Source organism: Sander lucioperca, chromosome 8 (genome assembly GCF_008315115.2).
Source record: "Sander lucioperca isolate FBNREF2018 chromosome 8, SLUC_FBN_1.2, whole genome shotgun sequence".
Taxonomy (NCBI): domain Eukaryota; kingdom Metazoa; phylum Chordata; class Actinopteri; order Perciformes; family Percidae; genus Sander; species Sander lucioperca.
In genome coordinates, this window is record NC_050180.1 from 38,153,802 (window position 1) to 38,173,226 (window position 19,425).

The following is a 19,425-nucleotide window of genomic DNA, read 5'->3' on the forward strand; positions in this document are numbered from 1 at the left end:
CGCACGACTGTCATCAGATTGTGACTCAAATATTGCTAATCTCACTGCACCCACTTCAAACCAGCAAGAAGAGCACAGACAGAAATACAGAAACTTTTGTAGATCTCACTCAGAGAAAGAAGCTGATTGATAAAAAAATTAAAAATAAATTCAGGGCCTTAAAGTATTAGGATTAATGGAGGAAATGGCAACTGGTCAGGGCCAGAGTCTGTGGGATGTCCTCATACAGATCAGTCCATTTAAGGGAAAAGGAAGTCTGAAAGAGAAAACTAACAGTACAGAATGTTTTCGAGGAGATATGTTTGATGTATCAGTATGAGTCACCACATGATATGCTGAGCAGACCTCTCTAACAGAGAGGTGCTGGTAAAGAGCTGATTCTCTCACACTGTGTGCTGAACATCTACATGCAGTACTCGTGTGGAAAGATGCTTCTTTTCTCTCTGGCTTCCGGGCCAACCTCTGAGCTTCATGATAAGAGGATGCCAAAGCTCGACAGATGTTTGCTCTCAGGAATAATCCAAAGCTGCAACGTTGAAGTGGCACAGAGGACATTTGCTCTGGTTCCACATTCTTAGATTTTTGTGTTTGTTGAGAGCTAATATAAGCTACGTGTTTGTATGCACATGATGACTACCTCACATATCCTGCATCAGTGTTCTCAAGAATTAACTGTACATGTCAGCAAAATGCAATTAATCCCATCAGTATGTGAAATAAGGTCAGCAGCAGACTAAATGAAACACAATGGTGGAATGTTGTGACTTCTACCAACTTTTCTGCTGTGCATATGCATTAGTAAAAAGCAGGCATGAGCCAGGAATGTATCTTAAGGAGGGATTTTCTTTACTAGTAGTAGCGCTTTTTAAACTATTTTGATGAGAGTGTCCTAATTTGACATACATTTCTACTGCAGACTTCAGAGGGCAGTGCGTTTGTGGTAATGGGCTGATGAGCCGCAAAAAAAAAAGAAAAAAAAAGGAAGACAGCATGTGGACTTGACACAAAATTTGATGAAAAGTAATAAAATGAACGTATGACCCAATGTACCCACTGTTTTCATGGGCTGAGGCTGACCTGAAAATGACTTTTAGTTGTAGCAGTAATGCAGCTGTGAACTAAAGACCTCATTGCCACCTCTTTAGAAAAGTCAGTTTGAAGTCTTAGCCCATATTCACATCCTGGGTCACCACCTTCTGTCTGAAATGCAAATTAGGAATTTAAGGCCTGCAGATTTGAATAAAGTCTCATTTTGGGATGACAAAGTGTATGATGCCACGGCTTTCTTCCAGAAATTAAATTTAATTTCTGAATCACAATACATTATACACAGAAATCCCTTTAATCAAAATGTTCAGCTTGCTCCCTGCATAGTGATAAAGAAGGGGCTTCTTCATACGGCTAATCCCTTTTATGTAGGTCGCATGGCTCAACTCAGCAGCATTTAATTCGTAAATTACTTGATGGGGTCTGGTCATTGCTCTCATAGCTCTCGCTGACACCATGCACTAGTCTGCCAGTGCCTCTTGAGTAAATATGCAACCCCTGGAGACCCCCTAACAAGATTACTCATGAATATACACTTAAAAAACAACAGATTTCAGCTGTGTTGGCTATCACTGCGTATCAGGTCTGTATCTTAAATCGGGGATTCAAAAGCACAAGCTACTGAAAGTTGCAACAAATAAATACAACCAATTCATGCATACACACTTGAGCTGCAACTTATAATTATTATACATTATCAGTTAATGGGTTTTTCTAAATGAGTGGATTTAGTGCTTAATTGAGAAAATGTAAAAAAAAATAATTGAAGAATGTCTTTCATTTCACAGTCAAAGTGCTTGTTTTTTCTGACCAACAGTCTAAACCACAAAGATATTCAATTCAGACTTTTATGAAACAGAGAAATACAACAAATACTCACATTAAAAGAAAGAAAATATTCATCTTTTTTACTTCACAAATTACCTAAAAATAGTTGTTAAATAGTTGTTGTTTGATTGACACATCAATTAATTGTCAGTAATCAGCACTTGTGATGACCTATATTCATTCCCCTGTAGCTTGCCCTAATCTTAATGATAACCACTACATGCCTAACCCTAACATCAAGTCTAAATCATAAAATAATACATTGAACTCACACACAAGTTACAAATTTCAGGTACTTGTGCTGAGTATTTCCATTCTATGCAACTTTATACTTCTACTCTATTTTAATAAACTTATTTATCTTATGTATGTTGTCATTTATATGTATGTTGCTTATTTCTTATTCTTATTATTTTTTATTTTTTATTAATACCATACTGAAAAGCACTTTAAGCTGCATTTATTAAAGGTGCTAAACAAATAGTTATTATTATTACTCCATTACATCAGAGGCAAACTTTAGTTACTTTTCACATTATACATTTCCATCCCCTTCCTGTCTAGGGAGAACTATATATCTCCAATTCCTTTGATTTTGAATTAGAATATTTCTGAAAAACTGAAGTATGAAGTTTTCCTTGATGTGTTGAGAAGATTATCCTACTTCTTAAGCTAAATAAAGTCTTTAAAAAGCTTCTTGGATCAGCTGGAAAATGCATCGTCACAAAGCTGAAAACAGGGCTGTTTTTCTGACACCATGAAAAGTTGACTTTTTAGAGATATGTGGTTCTCAAAGGACAGCGATGCTCCAAATGTATGATAATCTTGTAGAATATGATGCAATGCTGTAGATTAAACTACCAAGCAGTATATAAAGGAGTTAAAATTAGCACAACCTTAAACATCTACAGCGGTATCTCTCTTCAGAAATGTAAGTGTTACTTTCTGCACCCGCAGCCTTGTTGCACTGATTCTTAATGGCTTCTCCTTCATCTACTGTGGCTTGTACTTCAATAGGCCAGAAGGGGCTGCGAGCTGCTGAGGTCTCCAGACACAGGTCACTATCTGAGTATCAGCTCTTTGATGTGTCACCTCTGTCCCCCACACTAGAATATCTGATAGATATGCCATCAGGTATTTTGAGAGGTGCTTGTTAAGAGGAAGGTAAAAAGAAAACTATGACAGGTTTGATGAAGATGCATCCTCTGATAAGAGCAGGTGCATCTGCTGTAACACGGTTTGTCAGCAGGGGGCGCTGTTGCTCTACTTTGTCACAAAAGCAGCTTAGACTCGGACACAACAAATGATATTCTCTTGCAGTTTTCACTTGGATTGGATAATATAAAAAAGATGTGCAATTCATATTATGTATTGGTTTATTAGTTCATTTAACAGGGACAATGGGCTTTTTTACCTGTATTCCCCACACAGGAGTTGCATAGCTTTAGTTGTAGAAATAGGATATGAGCATGCAGGAAAATAATAAAAAAAATAGTATAATACTAATTTCAAATTTACATCTAGACAGCTTTTACAGCATTTTGGTTTGATTAGAATATTTTGCTTTTCATTAAGTTCAGCCAATTTCTTTCTCTTCACAATTTAATTAGCCAATTAGCCTTTTTTATGTTTTTAGTCTGTTTAATCTTTTTTATCTTAGAGCGTGGAGGTTCATTGTTGACCTTGGGAAAACACACTGTGATAAAAATCCTTAACTCAAGGGCTCACTCAATTACCAATTACCGAAGCTTTCAGCTGTATCCAATAGCCTTCCTCTGCTGAAGAAGTCACAAAACGTATCTGTATTTTTTAGAGATGACTTTTATTATTGCCTTGACGCCCTAATGTAAGACTATGTCTGTTGAATTAAAAAAAATCTGAATATTTAATTTAAGGCACATACGTACATCATCATAATACTTTAACAGAATATTCAGTAGTCAGTAGTAGTGTCAGGGAACAAATCACTAAGGGCCTTGCCAGAATTTGTAAAATAAAAAAATTAGCAGATATTTCTCATTAGTAAAAAAGCAATGGCCTTGCCATTCCTCCATTATTCTGTGAATGCTTTCAACAGGGAATTTGCTCATAAAAGGTGTCAAAACTCGTGGCCGGGTTAGCTCAGTTGGTAGAGCAGGTGCACATATATAGAGGTTCACTCCTCGACACAGCGGCCGTGGGTTTGACTCCAACCTGCAGCCCTTTGCTGCATGTCATTCCCCCTCTCTCTCCCCTTTCATGTCTTCATCTGTCCTGTGGAAATAAAGTCCTAAAAATGCCCCAAAAAATAAAAGGTGTCAAACTCTATTTCTCTTCTTGCCTGTTTCCTATATGATCAGTTTCCTTGTAACATACTTTTATAGATTGATTTTATGGCCCCAGTGCATTCCCGAAGCTGTAAAGACATGAACACTGTTAGAGTATCATCCCTCAGCTGTTTTGATGATTATTTTTTTTGGCATTTTTTTGGCCTTTATTGGACAGGACAGCCTAGACATGAAAGGTGAGAGAGGGGGGGAACGACACGCAGAAGGGCCACAGGTCGGAACCGAACCCACGGCCACTGCTTCAAAGACCGAGCCTCTGCACATGGGCACACGCTCCACCAGGCGAGCCACCCTGGTGCCCATCCCTCAGCTGTTTGCTGCAATTCTGCATGTGTAAATGATATGTCTGTCTTTGCAGTTTGGTGTTTAGGTTAAGAGATTACCTCAAACACACACACATCCATGCACAGAGTACACACGGTTTGCTGGTTGACGCTGCTCTCGGGCTGCAGACCCCCACCTCCCTCTCTGCCTCTTCCTTATTCACAGCCAGCCAGCCTGACTGGAGCCTCCACCAGCCAATCGGCAAGCTGCATCCCACCTCTGTCATCAGCCAATGCTGGAGAAAGGGATTGGCTTGTGTGATCTGAGCTTGGAAGGCAGATGAAATACCAGGTCTGCTCTGCCTCTGGGGACAACCAGGCTGCCTTACAATAATGGGAACCAACGCTTGCTTGGCTCGGGGGCAATAATATCCAATTCAGCATCAGGCAAACACAGGGCTCCATATTTTTTCTTTCTATCTGCTGCTCTGGTTGCTCTGTGGTCTGTGTGGTCTATGTGGAGAAAGAGACTGCTGGTGGGCTCTGTCACTCCCCAGTCCTCATCACCCATCCTCTCTGGAACAGGTTGATTACTGCTTCTGCCAATTTTGCACCGAATAGCTGCTTTCTGGAATTCCACTCCTCCATGTACGATAACTTGTACCTACATGGATTTGAAGACTCGGAGGCGGTGAGTGGAGAGGGGCGTCTGGCACTTGTAAACCATGCTTTTCTGTTGTGTCGTGGCTGGTTGATCTCTTCATAAACACCCACAGAATACGTTGAGACTTGAGTGGGCTGAGCGTGCACTCTTCTCTGGGGAGTTAGGAGAGGCTGGGGGAAGGGTGCGCACAAGTGTGTGTGTGTGTCGGCGTGTGTTTTTGAGAGAGCGTGTGTCTTTGGGGCTCCTCAAACAGTACAGTTTTCTTTACTGATGCTGCCAGCCAGATGACAGTTTTCCTCCTGTCTGGACTGAGCACCTGCAGATCAGAAGAGTATTCCTTTACCATCTCTCCATATGGATGAATGGCCAGTGTGCATGCGGTAAACCTCTGCTTATGAGCATTGTGGGTATCTGTATTTGAGTATGTCGCTCCCTTCATCACATCCCACTATACATCATCAAGGTTTACTGAAAATACCAACAGCTATGATCATAACAATCATGGCCATCTGTATAATACTGATGTTGCATCCGACCGTGACGTTTTCCACACAAGACGAGGAGGCATGCATGGTAGAGAAACGTCATATTCCCTTGTCATTAAGTATAAATGCTCATCCTAACCACACACAGGTGACGGTACGCACAGTTAGACCTACACATTGCCTTTGATGCAGAGAGGCCAACATTATTAAAGTTGGGCAGAGTGGGCATCCATGGGATAGAAATGTGTCGGAGTGCCGGAAAAATGCTTACAAAGGCAATACATGTAGGAGCTGCTGTTGGGTGGAGGGGAGGGGGGAATCCCACTGAGCCAGAATCTGTCAAGACCTTTTTCAAATTCTACCTGACATCCTGGCTGCCTTTTGAAGATTAAAGGTGGAAGGATTTGTTTATACATTTGGTCCAGTATTAGCAAGAGAGTGTAGGTTCTGTTTTTTGGTTTGAGGCTTTCCTCAAGAACCTGGCTACAGGGATTCGCTCCCATTCAGCCACAGGAGCTTTCACTGATGTTGGGCGATACAGTTTGGCTCACAGTCAGTGTTTCAGCTCATCCAAAAGGTGCTGGATGGGGTTTAGGTCAGGGCTCTGTGCAGGGCTCTGTGCAGGCCAGGGACGTTTTTTCCAGACCAAACTGAGAAGACCATTTCTTTATGATCCTGGCTTTATGCACGGGGGCATTGTCATGTTAAAACAGAAAAGCTCAAAACATGAAAAACAAACCCCAGAACAAAAGTGCACATGTAGATAGGAGTGTCCACATACTTTTGGCCTTGATGATAATGATGTTGTGAAACGGGAGGAGTGGCTGGTTTGTTGGCTGGATTTTTTTACTGCTCCAAAAAAACTTTCCGAAGAACCAGATATTTTCTTTCTTTTTTTTTTTTTACGGAAGATTCAACCAGGAGAGTTTCATTCCCCTCAGTCACATAACATTGCACAAAATGAACAGGACTTTTATTGACAGAACCCTGGATGCCAAAAATAACTCTCTTAAATGTGTTACTCTGTATGTCCCTGATAGTGTAGCACAATCCAGAAATACAGTCTGTTGTTTCAGCTGTTGTTATCATGTGATATTGTCCCATTATTATGAGTCTGAATAACTGACAAGGCTGGAAACTATTTACTTTCCCCATTTTAGGAAATGGATTCTCTGTAAATTCTCTTTAAAAAATATCTCAAAGACATGGCCTCATCCACCCTAATAAAAACTGTATAACTGCCATTGGATTCATTCATTACCACTAATTGGATTGACTTTCTTCAATTTCAAACAATGAGTCCAGTCATGTTTCTGTCGACACAGCACATGTGTGGGACATGGATTCTATTGAATCCCAACTTACAACTCTTGTTCTTCAATCAATCACAATCAGTGCTGCTGTTCCACGCTGTCCCATATTTAGGGCGGTATTGGCAGCACTATAGAAGACATCTTTGGGGCTCTTACTCTTCCTTGTGGTTTGCTATCAGCACTTGTCATTGGCTTGTGGGTGTCTGGATTTTTCGGATGTGAGGCTTTGTCCAAGGACTTCTAAAACAACAGATGAGAAACTAAAGCATTTGTTGCATCCTTAAAGGACAATTCCGGCGCAAAACGAACCTAGGGGTTAATAACGGATGTGTACCCACTCTGTTGTTCTCTGGGACATGTTTTCATGCTAATTAATTGTGTTTGTAGCTTGAACGAAGCTAGAGCGGACCGCTGGTTAGCTTACAACGCTAGTATTCGGGGCACAGGGAAAGTAAAAACAAATCGCTATTTATACCACTAAAAAGGCTCAAAATATCACCAAACTTCAACGGTAACATAGCCAGGGTCCCTACATGTTAACCGAAGCATTGAGAGCTTTGTAAGTGCACCGACAGTTTATTGAACGAAGAGCTGCGAGAGCTCCGTGAAAGGGCTACGAGAGTGAGAGCTATGCCGCAACAGAGCCTCGTACTTCGGGAAAGCAGTCATGACTTACAGCTGGCGATGCCAACTAAAATCAAAAGCAATTTGCACAATATATCTGAAATAATCGCACTGATGTAAAACATAACTTGTCTAGTGTACTTACTCAGTGGATAACTGTCCATCTTGTCCCTCCGGTCTGGGTCGCCTTCTCCAATTTATTTTCGGGACATGGAAAAAAGTTTCCCTGTTCATCAGAGAGGGGGAATAACAACAACACAGATACTCCTGTTCGGTGGCCATAGCTTCACAATGTCCGCAGGTACACCACCAGTTTCCCAAAGTATGAGGCTCTGTTGCGGCATAGCTCTCTCTCTCGTAGCCCTTTCACAGAGCTCCTGCAGCTCTTCGTTCAATAAACTGTCGGTACACTTACAAAGTTCTCAATGCTTCGGTTAACATGTAGGGACCCTCACTATGCTACCATTGAAGTTTGGTGATATTTTGAGCCTTTTTAGTGGTATAAATAGCGATTTGTTTTTACTTTCCCTGTACCCCGAATACTAGCGTTGTAAGCTAACCAGCGGTCCGCGCTAGCTTCGTTCAAGCTACAAACACAATCAATTAGCATGAAAACATGTCCCAGAGAACAACAGAGTGGGTACACATCCGTTATTAACCCCTAGGTTCGTTTTGCGCCGGAATTGTCCTTTAACCCATAATGACCTGCAGGCTATTGTGTGACTTAGTAGAATTTCTGTGAATGTGTTTTAAGCTACTCAGGGACATTGTTTGGCACTCTATGAATGTAATGTTTTCTGAGATGGCCATACAGTATATGCCCATGCCACCCACCTTCTGGTGATTGTAGATTTTTTTATTAAGAATGCCTATTCTTTCCAGCACTACAATGCTTCATTCGTACAGCTGCATACTTTCTCAGCCACTGACAATGTACAGCAGAAATGGTGCGACGCCTGTGAGCTAGTTCAGGCAGTCAACGAGTTGTACTGCTGTATACACACGTGACATGCTTCACTCTCCGTATCATTTACCAAACACACCCCTTCAATTTGGTGGTCTTAAGCGGCACAATTTCCCCATCTCTGCTTGTCAATGCTGCTGTTGCCACACACCTGTATTGCTGCCTGCTCTTTCAGCACCACCCCAGCATCCGCCTGCAGGCTCCGGCCAGGGGGAAGCTACTTTATCATCACTTGCCAATATTTTGTGTAAACCCAATCTGCTGGGAGTGATGAGGTTCGGAGTCTGGCCGCCGAACACAACATTCTGCTGTTATAATAAACATTTCAAACGTGAGTTGTCTGACCGAAATGTCAGTCAAGTCAAATCTTTTCAATATATTTGTACAGCATAGTTTAAAACAAAACAAAATGTCAGTGAGTCAAGAGCACTTTGAAGTTAGCTGTTAATGTGCTCCTCTGTCACTTTCCCCACCTATATTTTCACAATTGTCTAACAAATTTAGGCAATTACTTGTGCTCATTTCTATTTTGGAGGCTAGGACCAACTATTAATTAATCAATATTGTTAAAGGTCCCATATTGTAAAAAGTTAGATTTCCATGTCTTTTTTTATTAAAAAGCAGGGGCTACATAAATGCTGTGAAAGTGTCAAAACATTCACTCCACAAAGAAATGCACACATGCGTATTCAGAAACTGTGCCTTTAAACAAGCTGTCAGGACTTCTGTACTGCTGTGATGTCACAACTATACTTTTTGTAGGTTGAAAGTGCTGCTAAGGTGCCGTCACAATTATTCCCCGGCTGCAATGATGGTTCAGAGACTCAGAAAGGGCAGATGCGGAAGACCCGGAAACAGTGACCAATCAGAGCAGAATGGGCTTTTTCGGGAGGTGGCTTAAAGAGACAGGCACAAAAACGTTTTAATTCAGAGGGTCAATTCACGTATATTCAGACAATATGAGAAAAATAATGTTTTTTTTTTCTTAACATTAAAGTATGTAAACATGTTCTAGTATAAACCTGAAAATTAGCATTACATGGGACTTTTAAGAACATGAGCCACAGACCATAAACTTTAAAGTGAAAGCAAAGTCAAACTTTGTTATTGCAGAACATTTTAATTTTAATAAGCAACTTCTCCTCCCTAGCTTACAGGAATGATGCAATCCACTTACCATAGTTCTGCACATAAACAATGTTGTTTAATGAATGACTCACCTTTACGAAAGCTATTGTGTTAAATACAATGCCTAAACCTGCTGCACTCAATGATTAGTAATTGTACTATTGTAAGGATGCTGGAAGGAGAGCTCAGTGAGTCAGAAGAAGACATTGTGTACATAAAAACGAATGTAAGGGAATTACAGTATGAGCTCTCTCTCTTATTTGGGCTCAGTTGTTTTCAAGGAGCCTGGAAGTATGTTTCCACTTCTCCATTCTTGTTGATGTTGGATATAATGAAGAATGCTTTTAGCCTTTTAGCCTGGGTCTGATATGTGGAGGTCAGGGGAGGAAGAAGGATGGAGATGGGACCTAGCTTTGGCGTCCGAACAGATAAGGCTTGAGTGTTGCACGATGGACTTAAGACTGGCACTTGACACTCTTGGATAATAACCTCACAAACAACTCATTGTCAGTGTGTGTGTGTGTGTGTGTGTGTGTGTGTGTGTGTGTGTGTGTGTGTGTGAGAGTAGAGACAGGAGACAGACAGAGAAGGGGGATGGGGGGGGGGTTTCAAAGTGCCTCGTGCTCTGAATACTTTCTGTCCTTTCCAGTAAAATGAGCTGAATGACATCATCTTTGTCATTTGTTCCTTAACAGTTTTAAATTGTAAAGTGGCATCAGAAATCCAGTTACCAACTTTGCACAGTTGTTTACCCTCTGTCTACTTTATAGTTATTCAATAGGTCAATAGAATCAAAGTATTGTCTTAGCAAAAGCACCACAGCAATGCAATACAAGATGTCATACAAAAACTACATCACATTTACATTTTTACTTGAGTATACGTGTATATCTACAACTATTCATGAGAATTTAGTTGCATGCACAATTTGTTTATTATGGCAGTTCATGTATGTAGGCTACACATACATTTTGAATTGGTTGTCATGTTCTTCTATAGAAGAACATGACAACCAATTTGGAAAAAACGTTCACCAAATTTGGTAATATTGGATTAAAATGTATTGTAGCGTGTTGAAAAATGTGTTTTTGAAAAAGATTTAGGCAGCAGACAGGGTTTCAACTGAAAGATATGTCTTTCAGGAGGAGCCAAGCAAAAGTGGAATTTGCTTCTATGGCTCATAGTGCAGGAGTTATTGTATGCGCCAAAATGCGATGTGCTTTATAGCCACATTGTGGCGCTAATGGCACCAAAAACTAAGAGTTCTTTTTTGGTCCAATACCTAACTTTCGACCTAATTTCATTCAAATCTGTTGCTAAAATTAGTTTGTTGAAGTTGTTTATCAAGGTCAAATACAAAACAGTGGCTGCTTCTCAAAGATATATGAGGCTTCATTGTCATTGTCAACTGCATGTCACTACCATCAGTCAAACATGCAATTTACTTACTATTTACCACGTCATATTGATAATACAAAGTTTGCCAAGAACATACTATACATCTGTGTCTTTGACTGTGGCATGTAAACGGCTGATCGCAACAGAGAATGCAATCATGCAAAACATCTGTTCTGCTGTGAAAGTGGCAGAGGATGGTAATTGGATGAGATGGTTTTGGAAAAAGAAGGTGCTATCGCAGGAGAGAAAAATGATGAACAGGGCAGAATTTACAGTAAAGCAATACATCATGCCTTAGTCCTGATGTCAAGCAACCCTTTGTAAGCATGTTTCCTGCTCCTATGAGCTTCACCCCCTTTGTGTGTGTGTGTGTGTGTGGGTGCGTGTATACTTGCACATGCACTGTGTACAGTTTTTACAGCTGTTGTAAAATGTTGATGATGTTTTGAAATTATACTCCTTTGTTGTTTTATCTATCACATATTGGAGTTTTTTTTTTATCAGGTTTCTAAAAAGGCTAGATATAGAGTTTGTGCAAGAGTTTTTTTTATTTTGTTCTTGTAAAGAGTAATAGAATTAATAGCATCCATCCATCCATCCATCCATCCATCCATCCATCTTCTTCCGCTTATCCGGTAACGGGTCGCGGGGGTAGCAGCTCCAGCAGGGGACCCCAAACTTCCCTTTCCTGAGCCACATTAACTAGCTCCGACTGGGGGATCCCGAGGCGTTCCCAGGCCAGGTTGGAGATATAATCCCTCCACCTAGTCCTGGGTCTTCCCCGAGGCCTCCTCCCAGCTGGACGTGCCTGGAAAACCTCCCTAGGGAGGCGCCCAGGGGGCATCCTTACCAGATGCCCGAACCACCTCAACTGGCTCCTTTCGACGCGAAGGAGCAGCGGCTCTACTCCGAGCTCCTCACGGATGACTGAGCTTCTCACCCTATCTCTAAGGGAGACGCCAGCCACCCTCCTGAGGAAACCCATTTCGGCCGCTTGTACCCTGGATCTCGTTCTTTCGGTCATGACCCAGCCTTCATGACCATAGGTGAGGGTAGGAACGAAAACTGACCGGTAGATTGAGATCTTTGCCTTCTGGCTCAGCTCTCTTTTCGTCACAACGGTGCGATAAATTGAGTGTAATACCGCACCCGCTGCGCCGATTCTCCGACCAATCTCCCGCTCCATTGTTCCCTCACTCGCGAACAAGACTCCAAGGTACTTGAACTCCTTCACTTGGGGTAAAGACTCATTCCCTACCTGGAGAAGGCACTCCATCGGTTTCCTGCTGAGAACCATGGCCTCAGATTTAGAGGTGCTGATCCTCATCCCAGCCGCTTCACACTCGGCTGCGAACCGATCCAGTGAGTGCTGAAGGTCACAGGCCGACGATGCCATCAGGACCACATCATCTGCAAAAAGCAGCGATGAGATCCCCAGCTCACCAAACTGCAACCCCTCTCCACCCCGACTACGCCTCGATATCCTGTCCATAAATACTACAAACAGGATTGGTGACAAAGCGCAGCCCTGGCGGAGGCCAACTCTCACCTGAAACGAGTCCGACTTACTGCCGAGAACCCGGACACAGCTCTCGCTTTGGTCGTACAGAGATTGGATGGCCCTGAGAAGGGACCCCCTCACCCCATACTCCCGCAGCACCTCCCACAGTGTCTCCCGGGGGACCCGGTCATACGCCTTCTCCAGATCCACAAAGCACATGTAGACCGGTTGGGCATACTCCCAGGCTCCCTCCAGGATCCTTGCGAGAGTAAAGATCTGGTCCGTTGTTCCACGACCAGGACGGAATCCGCATTGTTCCTCTTCAACCTGAGGTTCGACTATCGACCGAACCCTCCTTTCCAGCACCTTGGAGTAGACTTTACCGGGGAGGCTGAGAAGTGTGATACCCCTGTAATTGGCACACACCCTCTGGTCCCCCTTTTTGAAAAGGGGAACCACCACCCCGGTCTGCCACTCCTTAGGCACCGTCCCCGACTTCCACGCAATGTTGAAGAGGCGTGTCAACCAAGACAACCCCTCCACACCCAGAGCTTTAAGCATTTCTGGACGGATCTCATCAATCCCTGGGGCTTTGCCACTGTGGAGTTGTTTAACTACCTCAGCAACTTCCACCAGGGAAATTGACGACAATCCCCCATCATCCTCCAGCTCTGCCTCTACCATAGAGGGCGTATTAGTCGGATTTAGGAGTTCCTCAAAGTGCTCCTTCCACCGCCCTATTACCTCCTCAGTTGAGGTCAGCAGCGTCCCATCCTTACTGTACACAGCTTGGATGGTTCCCCGCTTCCCCCTCCTGAGGTGGCGAACGGCTTTCCAGAAGCACCTTGGTGCCAACCGAAAGTCCTTCTCCATGTCTTCACCGAACTTCTCCCACACCCGCTGCTTTGCCTCTTTCACGGCAGAGGCTGCAGCCCTTCGGGCCCTTCGGTACCTTGCAACTGCCTCCGGAGTCCCCTGGGATAACACATCCCAGAAAGACTCCTTCTTCAGTCGGACGGCTTCCCTGACCACCGGTGTCCACCACGGTGTTCGTGGGCTGCCGCCCCTTGAGGCACCCAAGACCCTAAGACCACAGCTCCCCGCCGCAGCTTCAGCAATGGAAACTTTGAACATTGTCCACTCGGGTTCAATGCCCCCAGCCTCCACAGGGATGCACGAAAAGCTCCGCCGGAGGTGTGAGTTGAAAGTCTGTCGGACAGGGGCCTCCTCCAGACGTTCCCAGTTCACCCGCACTACCCGTTTGGGTTTACCAGGTCTGTCCAGAGTCTTCCCCCACCCTCTGACCCAACTCACCACCAGATGGTGATCAGTTGACAGCTCTGCCCCTCTCTTCACCCGAGTGTCCAAAACATACGGCCTCAGATCAGATGAAACAATTATAAAATCGATCATTGACCTTTGGCCTAGGGTGCTCTGGTACCAAGTACACTTATGAGCATCCCTATGTTCGAACATGGTGTTCGTTATAGACAATCCATGACTAGCACAGAAGTCCAACAACAAACAACCACTCTGGTTTAGATCAGGGAGGCCGTTCCTCCCAATCACGCCTCTCCATGTGTCTCCATCATTGCCCACGTGCGCGTTGAAGTCCCCCAGCAGAACTATGGAGTCCCCTACTGGAGCCCCATACAGGACTCCATTCAAGGTCTCCAAGAAGGCCGAATACTCCGAGCTCTTGTTTGGTGCATACGCACAAACAACAGTCAGAGTTTTCCCCCCCCACAACCCGCAGGCGTAGGGAGGCGACCCTCTCGTCCACCGGGGTAAACTCCAACGTAGCGGCGCTCAGCCGGGGGCTTGTGAGTATCCCCACACCCGCCCGGCGCCTCACACCCTGGGCAACTCCGGAGAAGAAAAGAGTCCAACCCCTATCCAGGAGTATGGTTCCAGAACCGAGACTGTGCGTAGAGGTAAGCCCCACCAGATCCAACTGGTAGCGCTCCACCTCCCGCACAAGTTCCGGTTCCTTCCCCCACAGAGAGGTGACGTTCCACGTCCCCAGAGCCAGCGTCTGCTGCCCGGGTCTGGTCCGTCGAGGCCCCTGACCTTCACTGCCACCCATGTGGCAGCGCACCTGACCCCAGCGGTTCCTCCCACAGGTGGTGGGCCCATGGGTTGGAGAGAGAGGTGCCACGTAGCTTTTTCGGGCTGTGCCCGGCCGGGCTCCGTGGCAAACCCGGCCACCAGGCGCTCGCTGACGGGCCCTCCATCTGGGCCTGGCTCCAGACGGGGGCTCCGGGCTTCCTCCGGGCAGGGTCACATCATCTCTACCTCGTTTTTTCATAGGGTTTTTGAACCATTCTTTGTCTGGCCCCTCACCTGAGACCACTTTGCCTTGGGAGACCCTACCAGGAGCACAAAGCTCCAGACAACACAGCCCTCAGGTTCATAGGGACACACAAACCTCTCCACCACGATAAGGTGATGGTTCCCGGAGAAGGAATTAATAGCATGAATAATAAAAATAAAATCAAGTTTTGGATCAGTTACTAGTCATAAAATAGTGGGGGGAATAATCACAATTTCCAGGTCACATCTTCAAAGGTCTTGTTTTGTTCGACCAACAGTCCAAAATAAGATTAAATATTTGCTGAATTCCTTTAATTCCTGTCATCATCATCTTCTTCATCACTCTTCTCTCTCTGCAAAGATCTGTTTTTAATAATTATTTTTTCTCATATATTCATGTAAGAAATGTTCATGATCACAGGTCCTCACAAAGATTCTATTTAGAGATTCACACTCTTGCGCGCAGAATCTCACATTTTCAGCTCTTATGAAATGTTCAGATGGTATGAAAGCTCTGTGTCAACACGGCATATCTGCCTGTACTGTACCCCCCTGTCCTCTGTGGATGAATGCTGTTAATGGTTTGTGTTGAACAGAGTCTGTGGCAGCATCCATGGGGGCAACAGACTGTGCCATCATCTGTTAGGGAAACATTTGTGCTGAGGCCAAGTTTTTCTCCCCATTTGGCTGAGTCTGCAGGACTCCAAACGTCCACCAGCTGGCTGTCCAGCAAAATGGAAAGCAGATCCACCTGACCCGACGAGCTGGAGAGCACAAAGCATCTCACGTTTGAATTGGGTTTGTGTGAATGAGTGTAAAAATGTTCTTTCTCTTACCAAAAACCCATCAAGCCTTAATCTGTCCTTTAAACAAAAAAAGTATATATATATATGTATATATATAATTTTTTGTGTGTAAAAAAATATATATATTTATATATCCTACTAGTATATATTTTTATACATTATGTTATAAGATCTGTTTTAGTTGTACAGTAATAGTTTAGTCACAATATATTTAAGATGTCGCTTGACTTGTCAGCTGTTATGTTCCCTTCTGATTTTATTTCATGGAGTCAAACAAAGCCTACAAACGCTGACAGAAAAGAGTTGGAATATTAAATTTGCCATGCGAGACCAGTGTCCGAGTGTTGACAGTAACATGATATCCATTGTACTGCATAGTTCAGGAGGTATGACACAAAGAAGATGCTGCATCGCCTGCTCCAATGTCAATATGACATTATTATGTTGTGATGTGTGAGGTGGGAACCTTGTAAAGTACATTGGGCTGTCTTTTATATTAGTAGACTGTCAAATACATTAGTAAGGGGAGTTCATGTTATGAAAGTACATCATGAACAAGAAAGAAGAAAATATTGAGAAATGGAAGATGGCAAACCTCAGAACTTATAGTTTGATTAATAGTGACAAAACTATGTCAAATGTAAACTTTTCAGCAGGTAAAGCAGTTAAGGTATAAGATTATGTTGTTAGATCTAGAAAACGTCTGACTGCACATGACTTTTATACGACAAAAAGAAAACATTTTGATCCGAGTCAGTTCTTCAGCGAGTCAAAATGTTCTGTAGACTGTATGCACGGTGACAGGTGTGGCTGAACAATCAAATTGATGGTTCAATTTAAAAATGACTTTTAAGTCACTAGTCTGGCATTACTCTTTTAACTGCTGTTTTTTTGTCATATGTCTTATAAAAAAACAATCAACAAATGCACTTTGTTTTTAAGAAAAAATAAATTGAAAGAAGATAGAAATTATTTTGTGTTCTATACTGTTCAGGTTAGACAGAAAAAGGATATTTTAATTTTATAAGCTTGTGCTATGCAGTGATTTACTTGTTCATTTGTTTTCAGTCGTTTGAAGGTGAATACTGAGTGCAGGAAGTCTGCTGTTATTGTGTGTCACCCAGTGAGGGACGAACCGCTTTTATTGTAGAACATGAAAGTGAAGAAGTCATTCAAATTCATGAACTAATTTATGTATTATGTCATGGTGCATGTCATGGCCATTGCACTATGCTGTGTACAGCATTACATCATGCAACATGGTTCCATATATTATAGAACGTTTTTGCATGTTACGTAATACTTGTGCACAGATTGTTGCAGGCAGTAGTTGCCTGTTCAAGCCAACACATGTTGATGTGGACTGACTGGCAACTGGAATAACACAGTGTTTACTGCACTTCTATGGCGCTTTTTGTCTCTATAAATAGAAAGTAAGAGAAACTGACACACAAAGACATGTTTGGACTAAATGACAGATAAGGGCAGACAGACTGGCAAACAAAGAGGGTAACAGATGACTTTAGACAGGTGGGTTATAGACACTGTGGGGCCAATGAATCATAAAGGATATTTATGTCAGTAGTGGTAACTGTAGCAGCAGCAGCCATACTCACGCTCATCTTTCAGAACTTCCTCTCATTTAATTCTGGTGACAAGGGAATAACTGGCTCCTGACCCCTGGAGAGGCTGCTGTGTACGGCAGCCTGCAGGCGACTGTACACAGTGTATTCCCTGTACCTGTACTAGAAAGTAATGATGAGCAGTGATTAGCTTGTGGACCCCAGTGAGTCTGTGCACTGAGGTTATTGTTTTTTGCCTCTGAGGCAGGCATCCAGTGTTGTTATACTAATGTAGTGATTACTCAGCTGTAGTGTAGCATTTTGTACAGATTTTGTTACACAGCGACCAACATCTCTCACCATCACAGATATGGAGAATAGAGAGTAACAGCTAACTGGACCAGAAAGAAAGAGTGAAAGAAGCTGCTGCGATGTGAATTAATTTCAGTCCAAAAATATATAAATAAAACATATGTGTTTTTATAGTCCTTGTTTATACTCACTACTAAGATTAGCTTGCACTTGATGCATTCTACAAATGATAGGCTGATATTTTGCCCATCAGTATATGTTGTATGAGTATGTACAGAAAGACAAACGCCTAATTTATCCCCCATTGCTCAAGGGTATACTTCAGCCATTGGCTGTCGGATTAGTTGGTGTCAAAGTTCAATAAATTTGAACTTTTAGTTGCAGCGCTGCTGCATTCAACACTTTAGGACATTAACAATGTTATTGTGACTTCTAAGTTAGTAACCAACACTATGTAAACACTAAAGTCCAAAACCTAATGGCAAGACAACCATGTCTGAGTTTCTGAGCTCAGAGGAAATGGTGCTGCAACAAAACTGCCATTTCTTTGACTGTAAATTAGCTTGATGAATGAAAGAATCAAATGTGCAGCCACTCCATATAACGAGACTTAATCACATGGTGCACTTGTAACAAATAAGGGCTGAAGCCAGATCTCCCACATAGGATTAAACGGCCACAGTACCGTCAGCCAAAGGTTAAGTCCTCAGAGCCATGATGGCCTAGTTTACACACATACATCGCTATGTGTTGACAATGTTGGCAAACTATAAGTCAGCCGGTGGAGGTTATAATTGGTAGTGTTACAGGACGCACTGTAGATTTAGCCATCGTTAATGATAGATTTATAGTACAAGTCCATTAGCCAGGGATCCACTCAGGTGTGTGAAGTGTGTGCTTTTCATTTCATTTCATTCATTTTTGCTCAGGAGCAGGTAACATTATGCAAATGCATTCACCTTGCTGTTGTGTTTGCAGGATGTTGGCAAAATTAAGTTTTACAATATGTTTAAATGAATACCCCTAAAATCAATATGTATCAATAATAGTACAGTTTTTTGGGGATGGGATGACTATTGGTCCTGGCAGAAGACATTTATGAGCACACTTTAAATAGGTACCCTTACTAAAATTGCTTCAGTCTTACATCAACCCTGCAATACATACTATGAAGGTTATGATTATATTGAAACTGTTTTACAAAGGGGTTTATTCAACTTAATTTGAGGCAAAAGTACTAGTACTTTATTCTTTTTTTTACTTGGTTTTGTATAGTATATATTGATGTTATGTGTATACTATTGTATAATAGAAAGAAGAAGCTCTACAAAAAAAAGTCTGTAGAACTGTAAGATAAAGGATAATAATATAATAAACATTATTTATATATCACCTTTCATACCAGAAATGCAGCACGTACTTTACAACAAGGCAGCTACACACAGAGCCGACGGCCAACCGTTGGCAGAAAAGGCAGTTGTACTGATCAGTCTCCCCGAGTTGGTCAAAAAAATGCCTCATTCCGCTTGCCATTTCCGGGTGAGTCCCGACTGCCCTGTCTCCGACTGAGCATGTCAGGTCGGCCAAAATGAAGGCCGACAGCTCCTCCAACGGACGACGGCACGGAACACACCGAACAGACTCGAGTCACTGACCTCGCCAGACTGTCCAACGGCCAATTATCAGCCCGGTGTGTAACTGCCTTTAGGGACATTATACACAGAATAAACATACTTACAGGGAATAAATGCCATAATTAATGAAAAAAGATGGAAAATAAAACCCACTGAATAATAATAATAAGATAAATATTAAAATCAGTACCCATATTTGCAGCATGCACATTACATTACATCAATAAATGTCTCCATTCTCTTCTACTCTGTCTTA

General features: G+C 42.7%; 1 protein-coding gene and 1 long non-coding RNA gene across 5 annotated transcripts in view; one reads left to right on the top strand and one right to left on the bottom strand.

The window, feature by feature from the left end:
* cacnb4a (calcium channel, voltage-dependent, beta 4a subunit) overlaps positions 1–19,425 on the top strand; it is a 37,982-nt gene that overhangs the window by 4,538 nt on the left and 14,019 nt on the right. Inside the window, exon 1 of one of the 4 annotated variants that reach the window (XM_031322922.2) lies at positions 4,780–5,156. The exons of the other annotated variants lie outside the window; for them this stretch is intronic. Within the exon in view, the coding sequence (XP_031178782.1) occupies positions 5,112–5,156 (45 nt within the window). The 5' untranslated portion in view covers positions 4,780–5,111. Of the gene's footprint in view, positions 1–4,779; positions 5,157–19,425 lie in introns of those variants that run through there. 4 annotated transcript variants of the gene reach the window in all.
* On the bottom strand, positions 17,943–19,380 carry LOC116066826. Its single transcript, XR_004109068.1, has 2 exons — positions 19,248–19,380; positions 17,943–18,970 (listed from the first exon to the last, which is right to left on the bottom strand). It is a non-coding gene; the product is annotated as an uncharacterized LOC116066826 (long non-coding RNA).